This window comes from Sardina pilchardus, chromosome 3 (assembly GCF_963854185.1).
Source record: "Sardina pilchardus chromosome 3, fSarPil1.1, whole genome shotgun sequence".
NCBI classification, from domain to species: Eukaryota; Metazoa; Chordata; class Actinopteri; order Clupeiformes; family Clupeidae; genus Sardina; species Sardina pilchardus.
In genome coordinates, this window is record NC_084996.1 from 20,726,345 (window position 1) to 20,751,344 (window position 25,000).

The window sequence follows — 25,000 nt, forward strand, 5'->3', positions numbered from 1 at the left end:
GGCATTCAATGATCACATGAAACTGATGAGGGCAAGAGCTGTGTATGTGTGTGTGTGTGTGTGTGTGTGTGTGTGTGTGTGTGTGTGTGTGTGTGTGTGTGTGTGTGTGTGTGTTCACCATCAACTGAATAATAGCCATCCATAGTTTCATGCTGCTGTTAAAGGGATATTCCGCCATTTTTGGAAATACGCTCATTTTCCACCTTCCCTCGAGCAAAACAATTGATATTTACCTTGTTCCCGTTCATCCAGCCATTCTGTGAGTCTGGCGATACAACTTTTAGCTTCAGCCTAGCATAGATCATTGAATCGGATTAGACCATTAGCTTCTCGCCTGCTAGCTTCATGTTTAAAAGTGACTAAGATTTCTGGTAATTTTCCCATTTAAAACGTGTCTCCTCTCAAGTTAGAAAGTGCAATAAGACCAACTGAAAATGAAACCTGGCGTTTTTCTAGGCTGATTTGACATGGAACTACACTCTCATCTGGCGTAATAATCAAGGCAACTTGCAAACGTACCATAGGCGCAGTGATATCTTACGCAGCATCTGAAAATAGTCCCCATAGACAACAAGCAGTAGTAGTGCCAGTAGCTGCAAGTTGCCTTGATTATTACGCCAGATGAGAGTGTAGTTCCATGTCAAATCAGCCTAGAAAAACGCCAGGTTTCATTTTCAGTTGGTCTTATTGCACTTTCTAACTTGAGAGGAGACACGTTTTAAATGGGAAAATTACCAGAAATCTTAGTCACTTTTAAACATGAAGCTAGCAGGCGAGAAGCTAATGGTCTAATCCGATTCAATGATCTATGCTAGGCTGAAGCTAAAAGTTGTATCGCCAGACTCACAGAATGGCTGGATGAACGGGAACAAGGTAAATATCGATTGTTTTGCTCGAGGGGAGGTGGAAAATGAGCGTATTTCCAAAAATGGCGGAATATCCCTTTAAGCACAGAGAAAAGTTCAAGTTCACACACGTAAATAAAGGCTCAAATACACACGTGCACTCTGCCTCTCACGTCACACACACACTTTCCCTCCATCCTCACATTCTCTCTAGCTCAATGAGAAACACACCAGCACACACACACACACACACACACACACACACCACACTCCTAGCACTCCTCTCCAACATTCTTGGGAGCCCGTGAAGGGGAGCCCGTAAATCTGCAGACGGTGGGAAGAGCTGCCTCTGCTCCAGATCCAGCTCCAGCTGCAAGGGGCCTTTGCATGGGAGAGCAGACAGACAGACAGGCAGGGAGCCAGCCAGGTAGATAGACAGGCAGACAGACAAACAGATGGACAGACAGACAGAGAACCAGATAGATAGGCAGACAGACAGGACCAGAACGAGACCACACATCGCACACAAACATTGGCCTTAAACTTGCTCTTATGCACAATGCATATCATATCTTTTATGCATTTCAGGGGATTGGATCACAGGGCTCCACAGCGGAGACCCATTGCTGTTTGCATCTGTGTTCCAAGTGTCCAGCCAAAGATGTTGCTGACCACTTGTGTTCCACCAACGTCACCTCCACTAGTGACAAAAGTATCAGAACTCTTTTTTCATGCAGGAACAAGTGGAACCTTGAGGGGGAACATCATACGGCTAAGCAGGATCAAGTTGCCTAAAAGAAACGGAGCACAACTGAGCCTCCTTTCAGCTTTGCTTTTCCAACCTCACTGCAAGGACGTTGAACCTGGCACGATGATTGGCTATATTACCGGCTATGCAATTACAAAACGGGGATGACACTCACTGTCATGGGACAGGCAACGCAGCACCGCCAGACAGACGTTAGAGTCTGCTGAGAAAGTTCCAGAACACGAGAAACATCTGCTGCTCTCTGCGACCCTGCCTCTCTGTGCTGCTCTCCACACACACACACACACACACACACACGCACACACGCACACACGCACACACGCACACACGCACACACACGCACTCACGCACTCACACACACACAGGCTATTCACTCTCACTTAATTCAGCTCTCCATGCCCCTCTCCCTCTCTTCCCCGCTCTTGACCCTCTCTCTCTCCTTCTCCCGGCCCCTTTCTCTGTCCCTCTCTCTCATTCTTCTTCTTCGTGCCCCTCTCTCTCTCCTGTCCCTGTCACTCCCTCTTTCTCTCTCTCCCAGCCACTCTCTCTCTCTCTCTCATTCTCTTTCTCCCTGCCTCTCTCTCTGTCCCTGTCTTCCCCTCTCTCTCCCAGTCCCTTTCTCAGCTCCTTTCTCTGTCCCTCTCTCTCGCTCTCCTGTCCCTGTCACTCCCTTTCTCTCTCTCTCTCTCTCTCTCTCTCCCAACTCCTCTCTCTGTCCCGCTCTCTCATTCTCCTTCTCCCTGCCCCCCCTCTCTCTATGTCCCTGTCACTCTCTCTATCCAGTCCCTCTCTCTCCCCCCGCCCTCACTCCCTCACTCACTCACTCTCTCTCTCTGTGTCAGCTCTGAGTACTTGGAGCAGATGTCCCAACGTTTTTTGTCACCTGACCCCCCCCCCCTCTCACTCAAAGTTACCCTGAACTTGTCACTCAAGTCCCCACACACATACACACACGCGCCCTCAGTGACTGCGCGTTAGAGACTCCGGGGCGCGTGCACACGCACACACACACACACACACACACACACACACACACACCCCTCCTCAGTGAGAGACCCGGAGGCAGGCTCCCCGCTGGCGTGTAATAGCTCCTAAGAGTTGGCAGAACAATCGGGCGCAGCAGCACATTAACCCCTCGGCGGTGGAGTTGGCGGCCCCCGCTACACTACCCTAATCTCGCCTTTAATCAAACCCCAGACCTCTGCTTTTTCATTAACTTCTGCTAATCACCGCTTACAGTGGAGCCAGTACACCCACTGTGCACTACATGTCTCTAGCTTTCATGCAAATACACACACACACACACACACACACACTCACTTTCATACATGTGCCTACATGCATAAAGTTTTCCAAGACATCTCGTAAGGTGTGCAAAGAATGAATGTTTAGGAATGAATAAGGAGGACGGCCCAGATATTCAGAATGCTGGTTGGGAAGGAATAAGGATGGCCCAGCTATTTGGGATGCTAGTTAATAATGTCACACTTAAACAGAATAGCTGAGGCTGCAAGAACTGGGTGACAATGGCACAGCAATGCCACACACACACACACACAAGGTCATCCATCTTTATCTTCTTATGAACACTGACCAAAAAAAAATAACTGCCTACACAGCACAATGCACACAAACAGCCGTAGAGGAGACTGCAACGGGTCGGAGTGGGCTGCAGCTGAAAGTCGGCACGGTAACGTGATGGCAGAGCACAGGAGGAGCTCAGAGTGGGCTGCCCCCCGTGCCCCCCGTGACCCCCGTGCCCCCCCCCCCCCCCCCCTCGCCCCCACAGGGCCGCAAGCTGAAATCACATTAACGATGATAATATAGCAGCTGCCCTTACAGCTCTTGAGCCAGTTCATGAGATAACAATTAAAGACAGACGTTTTTGAAACAAGATGAAAGAAGGGCAGTGCCCTCAGAGGATCTTTCTTTCTTTCTCAGCGTGCGGGTGTGTGTGTGTGTGTGTGTGTGTGTGTGTGTGTGTGTGTGTTTATGTCATGTTTTCAAGCAAAGTACAGGGCTACAGATCTGATGGCGTGGGACTGATTAAAGAAACTCAACAGGCTGAGAGGGAGAAAGAGAGAGAGAGAGAGAGAGAGAGAGAGAGAGAGAGAGAGAGAGAGAGAGAGAGAGAGAGAGAGAGAGATCAAACTGGGGGAGGGAGAAGAGTGGGACCTCCGCAGGCACTTTGATATTTCCCTGAACTAAAAGTTCCATGATGTGTCCCATGTCCAAACAGGCCCCCAGCCCCGGCACGCAAGCATAGCCCCGGCACGCTCACCTCAGCAGAGCACTGCACAGCCTGCAGGACCCATTCCCACCCTCTCATTACCACACTCTCCCTTTCTCTCTCACACACACACACACACAAACCACACACACACACTCCCTTTCTCTCACACTCTCTCACACACACACACACACACACACACACACACACACACACACACACACACACACACACACACACACACACACACACACACACACACACACACACACACACACACACACACACACACACACACACACACACACACACACACACACACACACACACACACACAGCCACTCCCTACCTGAGCCCACATTCCAGCTGTGACATTTCCCACTCCCACTCCCACTTAATGCCCCAAAGGCTGGCGGCAGCGCGGCAGGTAAACTGGGTTACGCAGGTAAAACAACCAAGAACATTCCAGCTGTCTCAGCACTCACGAGATGAGAGCCGAGGGGTTTGATGAACGCCGGAGGCCACACCTGAGCGTGTGAGTGAGTGTCTGTGTACGTGTGAGTGTGTGTGTGTGTGTGTGTGTGTGTGTGTGTGTGTGGCAAATGCTACAACTAAGTGAGTGTGTGGTGTGGACGCTTCCACTGAAGGGCGGACAAAAGACGAATGACCATCTCTGAAATACTTCTGCATTTCCTGAACAACACAAAGCTTGTGGGTTCCTATGGTGATACTAGACTGTGGGAAATACAAATTATGGTATGGGGAATGCAAATGCCATGCAAATAAACACTGAACGAGAATATCCAGAAGTTGTTCATATAGCTTCCTTATTGTTCTACAACACAGTGTGTTAGAGACTTGATGCAAATCAGGGCGCTACACTTCTGCTCCCAAAGCCTCTGTCTTCTGTCTGAATTCTCATGTTACACTGAAAGGAAATCAAAAGCTAACCCCAAATCTGGATAACTGCACAATAAACTACAAGTACAGACATTGTAAGCACAGTTGCCAATGAGGACAAAGGCAACACAAGACAGAGGACGACCCTACAATGGGAATAGCCATGGCAGGGAGACTGGAATCCACCAGTAAAGTTACATAACTCTCTGATTTGTTCCACAATGTCTCCCTCCTCTTTCCTTGTGTGTGTGTGTGTGTGTGTCTGTGTGTGTTGTTTGACTTTCTAAACCACACACGCACACATGATCGCTCGCTCTGAGCCAGGCCCCCCGACCACCAGTAGCCCTCCCCCTCCCCTCCTCCCCCCTGGGTGAGTCATCAGCAGAACCGCGCGCGGGAGAACGGGCCAACGACAGAGAAAACAACACCAGCACCTCCATGGAGCCAGAGGAACGGCCGCAACACCACACAAAAACACTTCTCAGGAGGAGGAGGAGAAGGAGAAGAAGAAGAAAAAGAAGAAGGAGAACAACAACAACAACAACATCCACTAAACTTCTGTAACAGGGGCCATTCCTTTACAAGTGTTAGCGTCCCCTTGGATGAGATATGATGTGTTTGTGTATCATTGAGGCTGTAAAATGATCCAAAATTTAAATATTGAAAATAGTGAAATAGTGAAAAAAGACACACTTTTAGAATCCCCAAATGCTGACGCATTACTGATTCATTAGTCTCAGTACGGGCGCCGAGATATGACAGAAGTTTGGCAGAGAGGATCTTGGACCGAGCCCTGGGGCATTACTCCAAATAGCTTCATCATTGTTAACTTCCATTTAGGAGGTTTGCCTCTCACTCAGACTTAACCTTCCACAGTTTGTCAGTGAAACAGCTGCTTGGACTCCCTTCCCCCGGCTGGCAGTGAAGGTGGCGTTAAGCGCACTACAGAACAGGAGGACTCCTGGCTCCAGTGGGCAGACTGGGGTGCAGCCAAACACACACATGTGGGTATGCAGAGAGAATACAGCAGGCGCGCGCGCACACACACACACACACACTCAAATGCACGCGTACCCACACGGACACACATACGCACACTCACACAACACACACACATGGATGGTCACACGCACACACACACACACAGACAGACACACAACCACGCACACACACAGCCCTCATCTGGATCTGATTGGACACACACTCAGCTTGGAGCGGCGGGTTCTGATCCCGAACAAATCCGAGAAGGTCCCACCCCTAAGGGCTGCGTGGTTGTGTTTCTGTGTGTTTGTGTGTTTTCGTGTTTGTGTTTGTGGTAGTGCTGGCTAATCCACACAACTGCCTCTCACTCACTCACCAAGGCAAAAGTCAACAATCACCCAACTGCTTGCACAAACAAACAACAAGGTCATATCAAAGAAACCCCACAACTGGATGGACGGATCATGAGAATGGGTACACCTGCGGGTCACGATGACAGGTGTTCGAGCGATCAGGTCACCCAAAGGAACTAGCCCGCTAGAGAGCCCACGTCTAGGCTGCGCTCACCTGAGGGAGTAAGTGTATCCAGTGTTGTCCGGGGCACACTGGGGTGGCGTATATGTGTGTAGGGGGGAGAAGTCCATGTTCATTCTTCTGTGCCACTACAGAGGGGCAAAGGGGCACTTTAGGACCCAACGTGGGCATGATCATAGACACACACGCGCACACACGCGCACACACACACACGCACACACACACACCCGCTCTTCACACACATTTTCTTTCTCTCTCTCTCTCAAACACACACACACACACACACACACACACACACACACTTGGGTTCAGTCTGTCACAAGCTAAGGTAAAGAAGAAGTTTGTATGAAAGCTGTACCCTGCCATTAATAGAAGAGCTCTTTACTAACTGACAAAAGAGAGACAAAAAAAGAACTAAGCAAAACTAGCCTCACTGGGATTGTGTGGGCTAGCTGGATTTTCAGCAAAAGGAACGGTTACACCTACACACTCTGTTTTTAAATAAACCATAGCTCTGCCAGCATACGATCGCCATCATACCACTATGAAACAAAATCTACAGCGCACACACACACACACACACAATTCTACCACGAAGAAAGAAAAGTCTGAGCAACATCACCTGCTCCATGACTGCAGCTGTCATCCCTTGCGGGGCCAGACACAAAAATGGCTCTTGAAAGCCCTTGTCCGTGCCGTGCGAGTTCACACACCTGACTCAAATGTAACTTTGCGTCGTGATTGGCTATAAAGTCACACGGGAAGGGTGGAGCGTTGGCAGAGGGTGGGAACTCACCTGAGCAAGTGTGCTCGTGTCGACACAAACCTGCCAGCTGCCAACCAAACAAAGCTCGCCTGTCTGACAGCACCATCGCCAGCATGAAGATGCCAGACATACCTGCCTGTACGCATCATCCTGGCACGGATCACACGCCAACAGGTGGGAGACACTGATGATGCTTTAATGAATTGCACAACGTGGCAGATAGAACACACCTCCGCTGCACATAAATGTCGTTGTAGATAAGATGCATGATCACGTGCATAAGCTTCATGATACAGAAGTTGCACCCTGAGCAATCTGATTTTAAAATCAGTCACTCACTTCAGCTGCACTATAAATCAAAACTCTATCAGTGCAGCAACTGACACTGCCTGGCCAACACCACTTCCTCGACTGTCACTGAGGTTTATTAATTTGAATGAATACAAACTCAACTGGTTTGGATGGAAAACCATTCCAATGTCCAGGTAAATCAAAACATGGATGGTTTCATCATTGAATATTAAAAAAAGAAGGGAAAAAGAGAGGAAATGAAAGAGCTTAAAACTCAGGCTAAACAGCCAATAAGGCCCAAAGATTAAAACAAACAGATGGCTTTCCCAAAAATCCACAGGACTGAGGCGCACATAGAGTAATCTACAAAGTGATAATCTTTAACCAGCGCTGCCATCGGCTGCCAGAGCCCATGGTTTGGGTCGGGAGCAGGCTAGGTCAAGAGGAGTCAAGAGATGCCAACAGTGGTGGCAGTGCCACTGTATTGGAGATGGGCACCGCTTCCAGACTTAAGGATACTTGCTGGCAGTCAGAGCATAAGCTCACTACTCACCCACATGAGCAGAGCAAAACATAAGGAGTCCCATCAGCAAACGCTGAGATTGTAATCAGCTATTTCTCTAGTCACCTCGCTCTTGCGGGGCCGATACAAATATACAGTAGTATATTTTTTGTGCATGTGCTTAAAATAGTCCTATCCTAGCATGTGTAAGTCCCAGTGAGGACATCAGGCCTGACGAACTCAGGACATGGCTACTCTCGAGACAGACTGAACCATGTCAGGGAAATTCACACGGTCACACACACAGACACTCAGTCACTCAATAAATACGAGCCGTTAGTGCGTACGATTATGCGGTCCCAACTGAAAGTATTTAACACAGAGTCGGTAGCACTCTGCTAAATTACGCGAATCTCCTAAGCTCCTTTGTGCAGAACACGTTCTGTTATAGTGCGCGGAGTGTTCAAATCAAATCACCGTCAGTAAGTCATATAGTATGGCTCCTCAATTAATCTGATTTTGCTAGGCTATAAGCTTTCTTCAAAAACTACATTACATTGACTGCCTTGTTTATGTGTGCACGTCTGATTTACAAATGATCGAAACGACGGTGCGTCTAATATTGCTGCATGCTATATTTAGACGTCAATATTTCAGCAGCACATTGCCCGATCAACTGTCTGACATTGATATTGTGCGTGTTCCTTGCACCATATGATGGCTATTTCAAAATACAATTAGATTGATGTGGAGACAAGACAGAGTAAGATCTTGACCAGAATTTAGACTGCAGTTATAGAACACGATTGAAATCCCAGGCCCCATGGTTCGGTTCGCTGTAACGTTACGGTTCTGCAGAGAGGAGCTTCCCTGGCATGCGACAGAACATTATAAATAAAAAAATGTATCAGCGTTCTGACACACTGTATCCAGGCTAGGCTATGTATCAGTAGCCTACATTGTAGCCATAACAGTATCAACATCAACTACAGTTTTAACTTGCCCGTCCAATGAGTCCATGTATCTTATGTTGTCTTCAGTGTAATCCAGTTGGACAAGAAATATCCAGCCTTAAAAGATGCGCAAACTTCTTGACGCATGTCAAGGCGCGTTGTCAAAATGATAGAAAACAGTGGTTCAGTCTCATGGGACAAGCGCTGATATCGTGGACTAAATTAATCCGCAAACAGATACAAAAGTTTGTAAATTGACAGTCGCCTGTTATTCTCAGACTACCAACAGAATTCCAAAATGGCTTCCCAGACGTAACAAAGCCAAGGGATAGCTGCCGAGGTTGTTCCTCCCACTTCCAGACTCGGTATTGTCAATCATGAGGCTTACTTTGAATCTATTGGAGGATAGCGGGGACGCTGTGTCCCACCCTTCGGATAGGGCTTCAACAGCACCGTTAAGATGTAGAAGTAAGTAAAACATTCATGAATGATCAAACAGCATAAGTCAAAAATCTTTAGCGTATAGACCTCAAATCTCTCACGCGTGTTAATTCCACTTAAATAGTGGCCAGTGCATAATAGGTCAAAACTGGACACTGCAGAACCATGCACAATATAGGATTAACATTGCCAGATGATATACACGGTATGCTCAAACAATGCACCACTAACTGCAGGGTACTTAATTTCACCTTACTTTATTGTAGGCAATGTGCAATAACACACTCTCCCATTCTCTGGTACCACAAACACGGATTACAGCACAACGCTGCCACCTGCTGGCAAAAGAGAACGCCACAACACGTGACGTCATGTTCCACACCACCTATCAGAGCTCAAGCCACAAGCACGTTGACAGCAGCCAAAAAGGGTGGCCTTACCGCGAAATGTGAAACAGCAAGCAAATCCAGTTAGATGGCAAGGGGAATGGGCAACAGTACAAAACGGATTAAATCACAATTTAACAAAGTAATGACATCGAACTGCTCATTCATTAACATACACAGATGCTTCAGAGAGCAAACTACTGTTTTACAAAGAAAGCAAAACAGCCTGCGGACTTTCTCATGACCGAACCAAGCGTTCGATCATTATTCTTTCCCATCTAAAATCAGTGCGTTTTGGACGTAAGGCAATGGTGACAGACTGGCTCTGGTAGTGACGACTTCACTGTTAACAGGTTACCTTTGAGAAAGATTCACAATATTAATCTAACAACGTTAGCGTGCTACCAACACAAAGCTTCGTCAGTTCCTGTCAAAGTAGATGGACTTTGCCCATTCCTCCTCTACTTTTGGCTTGCAAATAACTTCCTTGTTAATCCAACAAGCTGCCTAACATTATGCAAATTGTTGCTTAGCATGCTAGCTAGTTCCCTATTTAACAAACTGTCCAAGGCAATAACAGACAGAGGTTCGACAAAGTTCACCAATAAATAAGTTATACTTACTTGTTTCCTCCCGATCAGATTCGGTCGTCTTCTCAAAATCAAGGGGATGCTAATAACTAACTCAGAGAGCTAGCTATTGAGATTTACCATGCAGGTACATTCTTCTTCTTCACGCTCAAAAAACTTTTTCTTATAGTCCACTTTGTAGCTTTTCATTACACTGGTTCCAAACGCCTACGACTTGTCTTATTCGGAGATGCGAGGTTTGAAGTCTGGCTACTGATTATTCCTTCAGCGGATTTTAGATGTCACATGGTAGGCTTCAACCTAACGGTGGAATGGTGGAACCGCTCAAATCGTAAATTTGCATCACTTTTTCCCTGGTCCACAAAAGGCGATGGGTGGGGTTTCTGAAAGTACAGTCATTCTGTCCAGGCAGTGGCACCGTGGCACACACAGCCCATGACTATAATTCTTTACTAGTTCTGGACCGGTCTGGACAGGATCAGAACCAGCCAGATCCATCTCAGAGTTGGATAGGCTTTAAATAGGCTTACAGAATCCAAACAAGCCAGGCCCTTACCTTTTTTTACTTAGCCTAGGCCTACTATATTATAATCTAGCCAGCATAACATTTACAACTCTAGAAATTAGTAAAATGACTAATGAATTGTAGGCTACTGGCCCAGCTTGAGTAGGCCTAGTCAAAATCATTATGAAATACCAGTGCATGACAGTGAAGATACAAACCAGAAAAACAAGCTGACCGGTAACATGATACGGAATGACAGCAATGCTTTAGTTCCATTGTTCTCTTCAGGTCTAACTTAGAAAAGATTATATGACACAAAAGGAAGACTGCAGAGATATATATGCACTGAACCAGCTTAGTTGGAAAACACTGGCAGAGTTAAGGGACAGAAAGAATGATTTGCCGGATTTGCCTCAATTTGATCGCTTTTATGTGTCTGTTTCATCTCTCCACTGGACAAGCACGTGGAGTTGACCAGTGTGAGTACAGTATCCTGAGCTGCGACTGCATTGTCTGACTGATGATTTAACAGTGTATAGACCTACTCCAATCCCACGGGAGGAAAAGGAGACACAAAAGTAATGATTGCAGTTTGGTCTTTTTTTTTTTTTTTTTATTGTAGCCCTATATTGTGAAAGCTGCATAGAGACTGCCAAAGGTGAGTGGAGCTAAACATGTAATCATGATGATACCCTGTTTTTAACAAGATGGCCATAGGCTGCTGCTGTAGGCTATAGGCAATCAAAAGGTGAACTGATAAAAAAAATAAAATAAAGGGATACCTGTTTCTTGTTTGTCTTTAAGAGATTGAAAATGTCATGGGAAAAGCAACCTCATCTGACAGACAAAGCGTCATTGAGTATGTTGTGAGTGGGGATTTGTGCCAGAAACATAAGCGGGAAGACATGAAGACGTCATGCATACACCTGTTTGGTGAGCTAAGCTGGTCATGTGACTGTTTGTATAGGCCAGACGTTTGTAACAGATGCATTACAGTTCAAATGAAAAGTCAAATTATTATTTTGTTTTTTATAGAAATTCACCATGAGAAGTTCCGGGCAGAGATGCTGAGTGGAACCTCTAAACACTTGGAAATGCGCCTGTGCTACGAGCTCTCCCTGGCCTGTGTGGGAATTAAACGTCTGTCTCAGGTGTCACACTGTTTGCTTATCTATCTAGGCTATCTATCTATCCATCTCTCTATCTATCTATTTATCTATCTCTTTTCTGTCTATTTCTGTGGGTAGTCAGGTAAATGAGGATTTTTTTTTTAATCTTGGGCTCTTTAAATGCAACCAATCACCAATCAAGTTATTACATGGTAAATACAAATGCCCTTTATGAGATCCAGTTTTGGTCTGAGAATAGGCCTAATGGACAATGGGGGGTTGGGGTCCATCCAACCCCTGCCCCCCTTATCAACCTCCTTTTTAAACATCACTGTCCCATTATACACGATCAACTGTTCCATGACCTGAACATGTCATCAGTAACCTGGGTGTCTTAGTAGGCTAGCCTATCTTTTAGGGCCCAAAGCTTCTAAAGGAGTTTATTTGGCAACAGCAGCATATGCATTTTAAAAAGTAGGCTATAGGCTATAGCCTGGTAGCAAGGCCTACTCATCCAATTTTTACGTTTTTATTTTTAGGATCCACCAAAAAGCCCAATTTACCTGACTTCACCCCTATCTCAATGTAAAGATCCGTAGCCTAATTCTGATTGTCACACCTGTGGTCTGCTCTTCGTTGACAGGCAGGTAAACGCACCTTTGAAGAGGATGACATCAGAGCCTTACTACATGCGAACAAAGACCGAGTGCGCACCACGCGGCCGTTGGCTGAAATGAGTCATAAAGATGAGCTGTGAAGTTGGGAAAAGTTGGTCCCAAGCCGAAAATAAAGAACGTGCGCCATCTACTGGCTATTGCTGTTACACCTTATCATACAAATGTGCATTCTGGAAATACAGCCTATGTATAATAAATAAGATAAACAAACTCTTGTCTCTGGTAGGCCTATTTACATCTGCAACCATGCAATGATTTTGGACATTGACATTCTGTTAGATATACAATGTAGTGTTAAAGCAGCATGTGTGGGCTATACTCCTGTCTATTTCCCCCCCTCAAATGCCCTTCTTTATGATCCAAATGATATGCAATGTGGTATCTCGTAGTCGACTTGTACTGCTCAATACACATTTAAGGGGTAGCCTCATAGACAGTAAAAGATAGAGCAGCCTACAGTTCACCGCTACGGGATGTAGTTGACAGGCGGAGGCGCTGTTGTCAGTCAGTCACCGACGGAAGGAAACGGTGTATGTGTAATGTTAGCTAGCCTTAACACGAACTAGGTGGGTCTGCATGACGGCCCATTGGATAATATGAAAACCACCAACAAATGCCATCGAACCTCTCAAGACGGGTCGGTGATGATGGAACTTTGATGGAATTGTGGATCCCTAATGAAGGTAGGCTGGTGTACAGACGCAGGAAACATCAGGATTTCGCGCCAGCCAGCGCCAGCTTGCTTGCAACTGCTCAATAGAACGAACCTGTCAATTTCAATCACGCTTGCGAATATTTTAGATTTTAACTAAACCGTTTGAGTCCGGCGTGTATTTGTGCTCTGTTCGCGTTCGACAATGTAGTTGTATGATGTCAATTAGCCGCACTCGCTAGTTGAGCGGGGCCAAAAACGTTATCAGTTAACGTATTTGACAAGACTCCAGTTTCACCATTCATTGTTGTTTTACGATTGACTTGACGTTGTGTGATGTCAGCGTGGCTATACGGTTTAGCTATACGAAACGTTCTTCGATTAATATTAGTATTTTTTGTTTAACTACATTCCGCAGGACGACAAAGAAACGCTGCTAACGTTACAGATGTTCAGCCTTGCTTTAGCTAGTCAGTTAGCAGCAACGAATGCTGGTCACTGACAGGCTACTAGGGCAGTGGGACACTGAGCCAAACGCATGTCGAGGTTTGTAGCGTAACGTTATCTTACGAAAAAAAAGCGATTCATAGATGATTTAATACATTACTACACTATCCTGATTGGCATGTCCTTCTATTTCTCGCTGAAGTCAAGTCTTGGCCACTGCCCTTGCATGTCAGCGATACCATCGACAGACAGCCAGTCTGTGTTTATCTTGCGTTTGAGGTTGGTTCAGAGCGCATCAGGAAGTCTGGCGTTGAAAACCTTTGATTTTTTATTTACTGTTTAAGGTCAGCACTCACTCAGCGATGGACAATTACGAGGAGTTCTGTTTGCGGAGCCTGGCCAAGCTGCAATCGGAGGGGCAGGGGGAAAGGATGTGCTCCAACTCGCCGACACCTGGCCAATGGCTGAAATCTTCAGCCATCTGTATCCACGGCAAAACTATCCTGTCACCCCGGGTATGTTAACGGGGAACGCGGTTATTGGGGGGCAAATGGCCTTGTTTTGTGTTAGTATACTATTGCCAGCCATGCGGACATGATGTGTTAATAATAAGCCATGTGCAGCAGGGGGATTTGTGGACATCGTCAACACTGAGTTAGAGACGGTTGGGTTAACACTGAGTTCTTGGCGTTGCCAGATGCACACAGTTGCGTGGAGACAGAGATATTATCAACCAACGGACACAGTTGTAATTTGTCAATGGTGCAATAACTTACAATATGCCCCCGTTTTGATGATATATGGCCGAAAAATAAAACTTTAATAAAAAGTCTACTTCTGATCCATGTGACTAAACCATATAAAGGGCTGAACATTTCGCATTCGAGGTCAACTTCTCCTCTGAGGTCAACTTCCCCTGTGGTCACTAAACTGCTAGTTTTGTCACAGAGAGATCCTCCTCCTACTCAAGCGAGTAGGACGCATTTCTTGCTGCTCCTGCTTTACTATCCCTTTAGCAATTTTCACTCTTTTTCTTTCTTTTATTTCATTTACAAGCTAGGTTAGCAAAGACGGTGAAACTTTAATAGTTAGTTTTTACTTTACATGAACGGCAAGTCACCTTGAAGTTGGATTAAACAACATGCACTCCTCCGGCCCGAGACGCAGGAGATCATGTAGTAAATGTACTGAACTAGAACAGAGGATTTCTGCCTTGGAATCAAAGATTGGTGCCCTTTCATCAAAGACGGATGAACTACGAGAGACATCTCATGAAGTGAGTACAGTGACAACTGGAAATGCAGAGAATGTAACTCAACAATCTTCCAATAGCATTGAATGCATCGACCTCACAAAGCAAAATGAGAGTTCTGAGCCTTGGCGCAGGCAAGGTGCCAGGCCAAAAAGCAAAAAACGTAATACAAGAACTGTACGTACCTCAACACCAGTAAACTCAAATGTTAATTCCAGGCCTCGGATCAGAAATACAGACAGATCAGCAAACCATAGGGCTTGTGGTCCTAGGGGTGACCCAGAGCCCCTAAAACTATGGAACAGATTTGAATGCCTCCAGGACGTGAGAGAGGTTTTTCCCAGGGAAAAAACCCAAAACAGGCAGCGAGCAAACCACAACAATAGAAAGACGGGCACAGACAAGAAGCAGCACTCGGCACCTGTTCATCCCACAACCCTCATTCTAGGCGACTCTACAGTGAGACTTTTAAATGGGGAAAGGATGATTGTATGTTGTTTCCCAAATGTTTCAGTGTCTGACACAAAAAACAAACTGGCTGAACTGGTGTCAAAATATACAACTATCAAGCGCATCATTGTGCATGTTGGAGCAAATGACATTTACAAAGAACAACTGTATGTCCAACAAGATTTCAAGGAACTTTTCTCTGCTCTATTTGAACTTGGATTACAAACTTTCATCAGTGGCCCACTCCCAGCAGAGGGAAGCTTTGGTTTTACGAGACTGTTTAGTTTAAACACCTGGCTCGCAAAAACATGCTTTTCAGTTGGGATGAATTTTATTGACAATTTCAACCTTTTCTGGAATCGCAGGGAATATTTCAGACCAAAAAGCACAGAGCTGAGTTGGACTGGAGCCAAGATCTTAACACAGAACTATCACCTCTCTCTCTTGCACCCAACATTTTCTCTGCCAACCTTGAGCCAAGCCTCTGATAAGCGCTCAGTAGCCACACAAACGGAACAAACTGAGGACATCAACATGCAGACCTTGGAGAAACATAAACAACCAGAACAACAATGCCCAGCCACGTCCACTGGACATGATAAGATGGGTGCTGCTAAAATGATTCATAGTAAATCACTGGCGTCAAACTCTGCGAAATCTCAGCAAACAAATGGATGTCATGAACAGGAGAAGATAGCACCTATCAAAGCTGTTGGAAGGCTATCAGAAAGGAAGGGTCATGTACCAGTGCCCCTCCCCACCTCCGTTGACTCCTTGCCACCACAAAGCCATAACAACATGGAACACACTACTGGAATACTTGCTAATAGCGAAGCAACAAACCCCCCAGGACTCCATCTGGCAGATGGAGACTCTGGACTTTTATTCCTTGATTTCCCATCACTACACACACCCAATAACCACCCCACCCAATCCAACTACCCAGGCCACCCAAACCCACCTAATATCCCATCCCAATCCCTTCCTCATCATTCCACCACCCAAACAAACTCCACAGGATCCCCCACATACCCGTCACCATCCCCACTCAAGCACATGACGTTCCCTGCAACAATGGAGAGACTGCTACCAGCAGCCAGGCAGATTTTTAACAGCCCAAGACCTTCAGCACTGAAGCGCAGTGCACCTCCACGCCCTCCCCCTCCGCATGCAAAAGGATCACCTACGCAGCAACAACTTCATGAGAGTATTGTATGATATTCTGTGGGTCCCTGCAATAGAAATGGTAGTGACAGTAGTTTTGAGAACATGCCGGGACCCAGTAAGCCTATGTCATTTTCTATTCCTGTTCTGACAAGTAATAGAAGACTAGCACATCGAGCCTACAGGGTAAACCAGTCAAATCTCCTACCTGTACCACTACAGCCTCAGATTTCCCCAGTGGATCATAGCTTGCCAACTCTTACAGCAAAACTAGCTCTCCTAAACATCAGATCTCTTTCAAACAAATCATTCTTAATTAATGATCTTATTTGCACATACAACCTTGATTTTTTACTCTTAACTGAGACATGGTTAGACCAAGCAAACAGTGCTGCTACCCTCATCGAATCTGCTCCACCAAATTTCAGTTTTTTGAGTGCTACCAGAGCAAATAAAAGAGGAGGGGGGATAGCTACAATTTTCAAGGCATCCTTTCAGTGCAATCAGTCATCATTTGGTGAATTTACTTCATTTGAATATCTGTGTGCAAGCATTAAGTCTTCTCCTCAGATTTTACTACTGACTATTTACAGGCCTCCAAAACATTCAGCTAAAGTCTTTCTTGAAGAGTTTGGTGAACTGCTATCAGTCATTTGCATAGAGTTTGACTGTCTTATTATATCAGGGGATCTAAACCTACATGTGGATAATCCTGAAAACAATTATGCCAAGGAATTCATTGCACTAATCGACACTTTCTCCCTAACACAGCATATACAGGAGCCAACACACTCTCAAGGCCATACACTCGACCTCGTTATCACAAAGGGTCTCAATGTCTCCACAGCTGTTAAAGACCTGGCGTTATCTGATCATTTCTGCGTGTTCTTTGATGTGTCTATGTCCCCACACAGTCAGAACAGATCTATGTTGGTAAAAAGGAGAATCATAAATGATAAGACAAGTGTTCTTTTTGAGCAAGCACTCTCACAGACATCAAGTAATTTGTCAGACTCAGTAGAAGACTTATTGGATCACTTTAATGCAAAAATGGCAAACATTATGGATGGCATTGCTCCCTTAAAATCCAAGAAAGTTAAGGACAAACAGAAAGCACCATGGAAGCAAAATCCAGCGGTTAAACTCCTAAAAAGAGAGTGTAGGAAAACTGAAAGAAAATGGCGTAAATACAAACTTCAGATCCACTATGACATCCATAAAGCCATGCTCCGCACATATAACTTTGAAATGTGCAAAGCAAGACAGTCTTTCTTTTCTAACATCATCAGTAGGAGTTCAAATAACACTCGTGTTTTATTTTCCACTGTCGAAAAGTTAACAAATCCTCCCTCACAATTAGTGCCCGAACTTCTCTCAACTAATAAATGCAATGAGTTTTCATGTTTTTTTAAAGGTAAAATTGACAAAATCAGACTCAATATATCTGCTAAATTACTCATTCAACACCCGGAACTTCCAGCTACAAATAGAGGGAAACTTAACTTGATGTCAGAGTTCAATTTGATAGACTACGAAACACTTGAAAAAACAGTACAGATTCTCAGCTCCTCCACGTGTGTCTTAGACACCCTGCCTACAAATTTCTTCAAAACTGTTTTTCACCTTATAGCCTCAGATGTCCTTCACATTGTAAATACATCACTGCTGTCTGGCACTTTTCCTAAGTCACTAAAAACAGCTGTTGTAAAGCCACTGCTCAAGAAGAATAACCTGGATGCCTCCATTTTAAACAATTACAGGCCCATATCCAATCTACCTTTTATTGGCAAAATTATTGAAAAAGTAGTCTTTAATCAACTAACCACCTTCCTAACATCAAATGGGTATTTTGATTACTTTCAGTCTGGTTTTCGGGCAAATCACAGCACTGAAACAGCTCTCATTAAGGTTTTCAATGACATACGTCTCAACACAGATTCTGGTAAAACATCAGTCCTAGTGCTACTGGACCTTAGCGCAGCATTTGACACTGTTGATCACAATATTTTACTACACAGACTAGAACACTGGGTTGGATTTACAGGCATAGTTCTAAACTGGCTCAAATCATATCTACAAGAAAGGAGCTTCTTTGTTGCCATCGGCAACTGTACCTCAACACCAACATCCCTGACCTGTGGTGTTCCCCAGGGGTCGATCTTGGGGCCACTATTATTCAACCTCTATATGCTCCCACTTGGACAAATCATCCAAAATAATTTGATTTCATATCATAGCTATGCAGATGACACACAAATTTACTTAGCTCTGTCACCAAAAGACTATGGTCCCCTTGAATCTCTATGTCAGTGTATAGAACAAATCAACACTTGGATGGCTCAAAATTTTCTTCAGCTGAACAAAGAAAAAACTGAAGCAATAATATTTGGTAAAAAGGAGGAAAGGATTAAGGTTGCCACTCTCCTTGAAACAAAAGGATTGAAAGCAAAGGATACTGTCAAAAATCTCGGTGTATTAATCGACAGTGATCTAAATTTCAACAGTCACATGAAAATGATAACTAAATCAGCTTTTTATCACCTCAAAAATATTGCCAAACTGAGAGGGCTAATGTCAAAACATGACTTAGAAAAACTCATTCATGCATTTATCTCTAGCAGGGTTGATTACTGCAATGGGCTTTTCACAGGCCTTCCTAAAAAGACTATCAAACAGCTTCAGATGATTCAAAATGCAGCAGCTAGGGTTCTCACAAAAACAAAAAGAACTGAGCACATTACTCCAATTCTTAAATCTCTCCACTGGCTTCCAGTATGTCACAGAGTTGACTTTAAAAACACTACTAATTGTTTATAAATCAGTAAATGGAGCAGGACCTAAATACCTATCAGACATGTTTCAGCAGTACACACCTTCTCGTCCTCTGAGGTCTCAGGAGAAAAACCTCTTAGTAAAGCCTGCTGTTAGAACTAAACATGGCGAAGCAGCTTTTAGCTGCTATGCGGCTCAGCTTTGGAACCAACTTTCTGATGACATTAAAAAGGCCCCAACTGCAGCCTGTTTTAAATCTAGACTTAAGACCAAATTGTTCTCAGATGCTTTCTGCTAACTGTCTCTTAATTACTCCATCTGGAGTCTTTTATGTTAATTATTCCTTATTGATTTGATCTTGATTTATGCTTTGTTTTTATTTTCTATTATGATCTTTTTATTATTATTATTATTATTATTTTTATTACTATTACTCTTTGCCCATCTATGCTTTTATCTGCTATAATTACTGTTTGGTTTTTGTTTATGTAAAGCACATTGAATGACCTCTGTGTATGAAATGTGCTATATAAATAAACTTGACTTGACTTGACTTGACAGTGCTTGAGAAAACGCTAGCACTTACAAAGTGTAATGGTGTTGACCCAATGTATTTTTGAAAGCCACTACTATCTAATGATAGATGGCCCTTGTTGGCAATGTTCACTTAATGTAATTTCTCTTGCTCACCAGAGGACATGGCAACTGGTTAGGATTTGATTACTGCTCTGTCTGTTGGAGATGGCACTGATTAGGGTGGACAGTTGGGGTAAATGGAGTCATGTGGGTCTGTCTGTGTCCTGCTGACTACCGCCTAATGCAGTCTATCAGAGACTACACATCAATATCAGCATTTCGGTTTACTGCACAGATCAGCATTACTTTCCTGTGCAGAGGAGACTGAGTGCATTTTCACAATTATCTACAAGTGAAGATAAAAGGGCTTGAGAGAGGTGTCTGTTCACCGGAGCTACATATGTTAAATCTTCAGATTCTATTTTTATTTTAATGTCCCAACATAAAGGACTAATGTTTCAACGTTCTGCCAGGTCTTCGTCAGAGTCTAGTATACTTCCCGCCCGTTGACGCACCAGATAGTTAATCATGGTAGTGCGGAAGGAACAACTGCTTTTCTCTTTGGGTAAAAGGGCTCTGTGTACTATGAGTCCCTGTAGCTGTTCCCCATTGTTAATCTCCAAGGGCTGGACTGGAGGAAGAGCTAAACAAAGAAACTGGAAGTTGGAGAGAAAGAACTCATGGCTGGCATAAATGAGAACTAAGTGTGTGTCTATGAACTTGCATCCTGACTGCTATTACACAATGCTGCTTGATGGGTGTTTGTTTTTGTGCATTTGTGTGTTAGCTAAGCTAACTAAGCAATGCAAAATAAATCTGTCAGCTCCATGGTATGTTTTAACGGAAATAGTAACATCTATAAGATTGTGTGATATTTGTGTGTTTATGACCATACTTATGGTGTGTGTGTGTGTGTGTGTGTGTGTGTGTGTGTGTGTGTGTGTGTGTGTGTGTGTGTGTGTGTGTGTGTGTGTGTGTGTGTGTGTGTGTGTGTGTGTGTGTGTGTGTGTGTGTGTGTGTGTGTGTGTGTGTGTGTGTGTGTGTGTGTGTGTGTGTTGTCTCTTGCCAGCTGACTGAGGAGCAGCGAAGAGAGATGTGTGTGTATCGGCAGAGAGCAGCTGAGAAGGAGGCCGAGAGAGAGGTCCTGTGCAGGAGTAGCCTGCTCACACAGGTGCAGAATATTCTGGACAATGCCCAGGTGAGGACTTACTTAACGCATACAGCTATAAAAACACTACAAAGACACACACACACACACACTAGGCATACGTATGGTCATGAACACACAAATAAACACACTAATAGATTGTTACTATTTCAGTTAAAACACACCATAAAGCTGACACATTTATTTTGCACACACACACAGCAGGCTAATGAATAACTGTCTTGACAATGGCCCTCCATACCATAGCTTTGATACAACGTTTAACCTTGGCTGAAAAACCGGCTCAGCTTGTTCTCAAGAATGAACAGCAAGATGAAGATATCTGTACAAACGTGTGTTCCGTGACTGTTATCTTTTGAGGAATAAGTGCCAAATTGCTGCATATCAAATATGAGAAAAATTTTAGAATTTGAGAAAACAAAAGACTTTTGCACACCTCTTCTGTACAGGTGCGTAGTAGAAGACCTGAGGTGGACTGTCAAGGAACTTCCGAAACTCCCGTACACTTTTTGTCTTGCTAAAATGTATTTATTTAATAAACGAGGTTTCGGTCCTTTCTCAGGTTATTCTCCGGTTAATTTACAAATAATCCGAGGAGGATTGAAGGACCGAAAAGCTGTTTATTAAGTTCATTTTTACAATAGAAACTGTATGCCATTCTCTTAAGTTCCTATTCCTGATCAACTGAATTCAGTTTTTTAAGAGTGCTTAATTGAATGGGAGAATAAAAAGACTTTCATTTAAAGTTTAAGTTATTCACATTTGGCATCGGCACGATTTGTTTTTGTTTTTTTTCCAGAAACAGAAACGCAAAGTGCTCCAGCCGTCCAAGGCTCCAAATTCTCCTGTGAACCACAATCCTCAAACCGAGCTTCAGCTCAGAAGCTTCCCCCAGGGCTCAGACCAGCAGTGCCTGCCCATTAGTAGGGTGGTGGTGACGGACACGGCCCCCGCTCATCAGGTGGAGCCGTTTGCGCTCCGACTGAGGGAGGTGGAGGTGAGGACAGAGGAGGAGGAGCAGGAGGAAGAGGAGGAGGATGATGAGGAGGAGGTAGAGATGGAGGAGGACAGTATGGGAGGGGAGGTGAGTCTGCAGAGCCTGCTGCGGAAGTCACGTGAGTACATGGAGCGCGAGCAGGGTCGTGGCCCTGGGTCAAAGGTCGACTGCAACAGCGCCAGCGGTGCCAACGCCACCAGGCCAGTGGCAGCTGTGGCCAACGAGAGCCTGTCCGACAAAGAGAACGACAACGGAAGTCCTGTCGCCGAGACGGCGTCACAACGCCAAAGCCCCGTGTCCTCTGCCGCCGCCGCCACCGCAAGCCCAGTCCAGCGGCAGTGCCAGGACGAGAGTGTGCCCGCCGTGGGTCCACGTGGACCTGCCGAGTCCGTGCCAAGCGGGCCGTGGGCCCGGCTGTGCCAACCCGAGCCCAGTCTGAGCCCGAGTCCGACCCCAACCCTGCGCCCGCACCGCGGCAGACCCAGGCCCGTGTCCACCGGCGACCTCCTCTTCTCCTTCCCCGCCGCCGCCGACATCGCGGCGTCCCGCCCCAAGGACATCGGCATCGCCTCGTGGCTCGCCATGGACCAGAGGTCGCCTGACCACGCGTCCAGCGCCAGCTGGGTGGCGGGTAGCCGCCGCGCCAGCAACACTGTGCCCAGCCCCGTCGGCGAGGCAGAGGGCGTTGTGGGCGGGCCGAACCCGCCCGGTCCGGAGGGCTTCCGGCGGAGGTGCCACACCCTGGACAGCCAGTTCGGCGTGGCGCCCATCGACCGCAGTCAGGAGCGGCTCCCGCGCTTCATGGCCGGCGTGGCGCAGAGGCCCTCCGCCCGCAGGTCTCCGCCCGGACCCCCGTACCCGGGCCATGGGCAGGAGAGCCCCGTGCCCGCCCTCCTGCGGAACCACCCCGTGACCCCTGACCCCGTGACCTCTCAGGTCAGGCTGCGGCTGGACAGTGAGAGCGATCACGAGAGCAGGCGCACCCCCAGCCTCCTGAGCACACCTGTGGAGGACAAGCGCACAGGTGAGGCAGGCAGTGGACTACCTATCAATGTGTTAAAGATGTAATGTGGACAGTCATTTCCTGTGTATTAGCCACATTGTGTATAAGCCGCAGGACAGTGCTTTATGCAAGTTAAAAGAAACAAAACCATATTAATACCACATTAACTGTCTCCACGTATTAACCTCATAGCTGAAGACATTTTGCAAAACCAATGTATAAGACTCTGCTAATACTTGGGAAATTATGGGTAAGGGCTGCAACTAATTATTATTTTTATAGTCGATTATGAAAATACATTTTTCACATTTTAATTGTTTTCTCTTTTAATGATTAGTTCAATGTAATGAGATCAATGTAATGATTTCAGAGTGCAAAGTACGTTTATACAGAGTGTGCGTTCGCAGCTGGCTGTTATACATCTGCTGTATTGTATCTGTAATGTCTACTAATCTAAGTGGCAGAAATCATGCTAGAATACAGGGTTTGTTTCAGTGTTTGATTGCTAGTTGTTTAATTGTGAGCGTGTGTATGTTTCTCTATGTGTGTGTGTGTGTGTGTGTGTGTGTGTGTGTGACAGATGCAGTGGATGCTGTTCAGTGGAGAGTGCAGGCTCTGGAGGAGGAGCATGCCTTTCAGCTCTCCCTGCTCCTCGCAGAGCAAGAGAGGGAGCAACAGCGCCTCCGCCAGGTCAGACACTCAAACTACACCCATTTACCACAGAACCATAGAGGAGCTACTCTATCTACTCACATAGGGTTTCCAGTATTCATACTTTGCATGTGACGTCACAACAAAACCCAGTAAGCTAATCAAAGATCTTGCCTGGACGCTAACCGCTGAGGAAACAAGCCTCTGGGCCAGAGTCAAAAAACATACTACTTTTGTGGTTCTTGTTTCTTAAAATCTTAAATACTTGGAAGATTTTCCTGACATTCTGTTATTCTTATTTATTTATTTATTTATTTATTTATGTATTTATTTGTAAAAAAAAAACCCACCTTACTTATCAAGCCGGCAGGCAGGGTGTACGATGAGGACATCACACAACAGAACAAGTGTCACTTTGTGTATAGCTACAAACATGTAAACGTTAGACATTGTTGTCAGTGTTTCTTGTGTGTGTGTGTGTGTGTGTGTGTGTGCGTGTGTGTGTGTGTGTGTGTTGGACAGGAGCTGGTGGGTACGGAGCGGCGCGTATCGGGAGTGTGTCCCAGTGAGCCCGGGGGCGAGTGGGGGAGTGTGAGGGGGGAGCACTACCCAGCCTCCAGCCCCTGCTCCAGCCTCAGTCCGGGAACCGCTGAGAGGTCTCCGCCACACAGCACCTACAGCATGGGTACTGCACAATCAGCACACACACACACAGATACACACACACACACACACACACCAGGGATGGAAATTAGCCACCCGCCACCCGCCAAATGCGTGTAGTTTTGCGTGCTGGCGGGTGAAATATGTCAACACACCCGCCACTGTGACGGGTAAGCAACTACTTCTACTTCAAGTTGTTTATTTCATAAGAATATTAACAGTCGCCGCAGAGATAAGAACACACGCATTGTATCAATAATCCTCAACATCGATGGACATGACCAGAGCCATGGCTCTGGACATGACGATCACAACAAACATTCTGGAACGGAGCGCCTTAGAATGTTGGCTCTCGTCATTGCGTCAGAGCCTAGCCTACTCTTCCAGTTAAAGGAATACTCCACCCAAAAATGAAATTAAGCCTGTCTCGGTCACCCCCGGAGTTAGAACAGTGAAAAAAACCCGGTTAAAATCCGTCCGGGCATTGTCCTGCTTTGGGAGCAGCGTTTTTAGCGTTAGCTTAGCACAGTTGCTGTAAATGAAGGGTGTCAGTTAGCACGCCCTCCAAAAAAAGTGACCGAGACATCTACATTTTTTCTAAATATATCTTGGGAGCCATGTGTTCAAAACGAGTACATATCATAAAGCAAAATTGGACGAGGTTATTACCTGGGCAGATATTTACTTGGAACTATATTCGGCCTCATCACAGGCGAAGCACCGCTA

General features: G+C 45.5%; 2 protein-coding genes across 9 annotated transcripts in view; one reads left to right on the forward strand and one right to left on the reverse strand.

Moving 5' to 3' along the window:
- The window catches only part of LOC134077013 (SUN domain-containing protein 1-like), a 47,583-nt gene extending 37,101 nt beyond the window's left edge, over nt 1-10,482 (reverse strand). For 3 of the 6 annotated variants that reach the window (XM_062532358.1, XM_062532361.1, XM_062532357.1), the window contains exons 1-2: nt 6,882-6,914; nt 6,293-6,387 (exon numbers count right to left, since the gene is read on the reverse strand). In XM_062532358.1, coding sequence (XP_062388342.1) covers nt 6,293-6,387; nt 6,882-6,905 — 119 coding nt within the window. In that variant the 5' untranslated portion in view covers nt 6,906-6,914. Of the gene's footprint in view, nt 1-6,292; nt 6,388-6,881; nt 6,915-8,821; nt 9,044-10,221 lie in introns of those variants that run through there. The other 3 variants (XM_062532360.1, XM_062532359.1, XM_062532362.1) reach the window with 3 other exon arrangements.
- Nucleotides 10,483-13,026: 2,544 nt separating this feature from the next.
- LOC134077015 (centriolar coiled-coil protein of 110 kDa-like) overlaps nt 13,027-25,000 on the forward strand; it is a 19,266-nt gene continuing 7,292 nt past the window's right edge. The window contains exons 1-6 of one of the 3 annotated variants that reach the window (XM_062532365.1): nt 13,027-13,162; nt 13,923-14,093; nt 20,862-20,990; nt 21,766-22,981; nt 23,541-23,650; nt 24,134-24,296. In XM_062532365.1, the coding sequence (XP_062388349.1) occupies nt 13,157-13,162; nt 13,923-14,093; nt 20,862-20,990; nt 21,766-22,981; nt 23,541-23,650; nt 24,134-24,296 (1,795 nt within the window). In that variant the 5' untranslated portion in view covers nt 13,027-13,156. Of the gene's footprint in view, nt 13,163-13,359; nt 13,678-13,922; nt 14,094-20,861; nt 20,991-21,759; nt 22,982-23,540; nt 23,651-24,133; nt 24,297-25,000 lie in introns of those variants that run through there. The other 2 variants (XM_062532363.1, XM_062532366.1) reach the window with 2 other exon arrangements.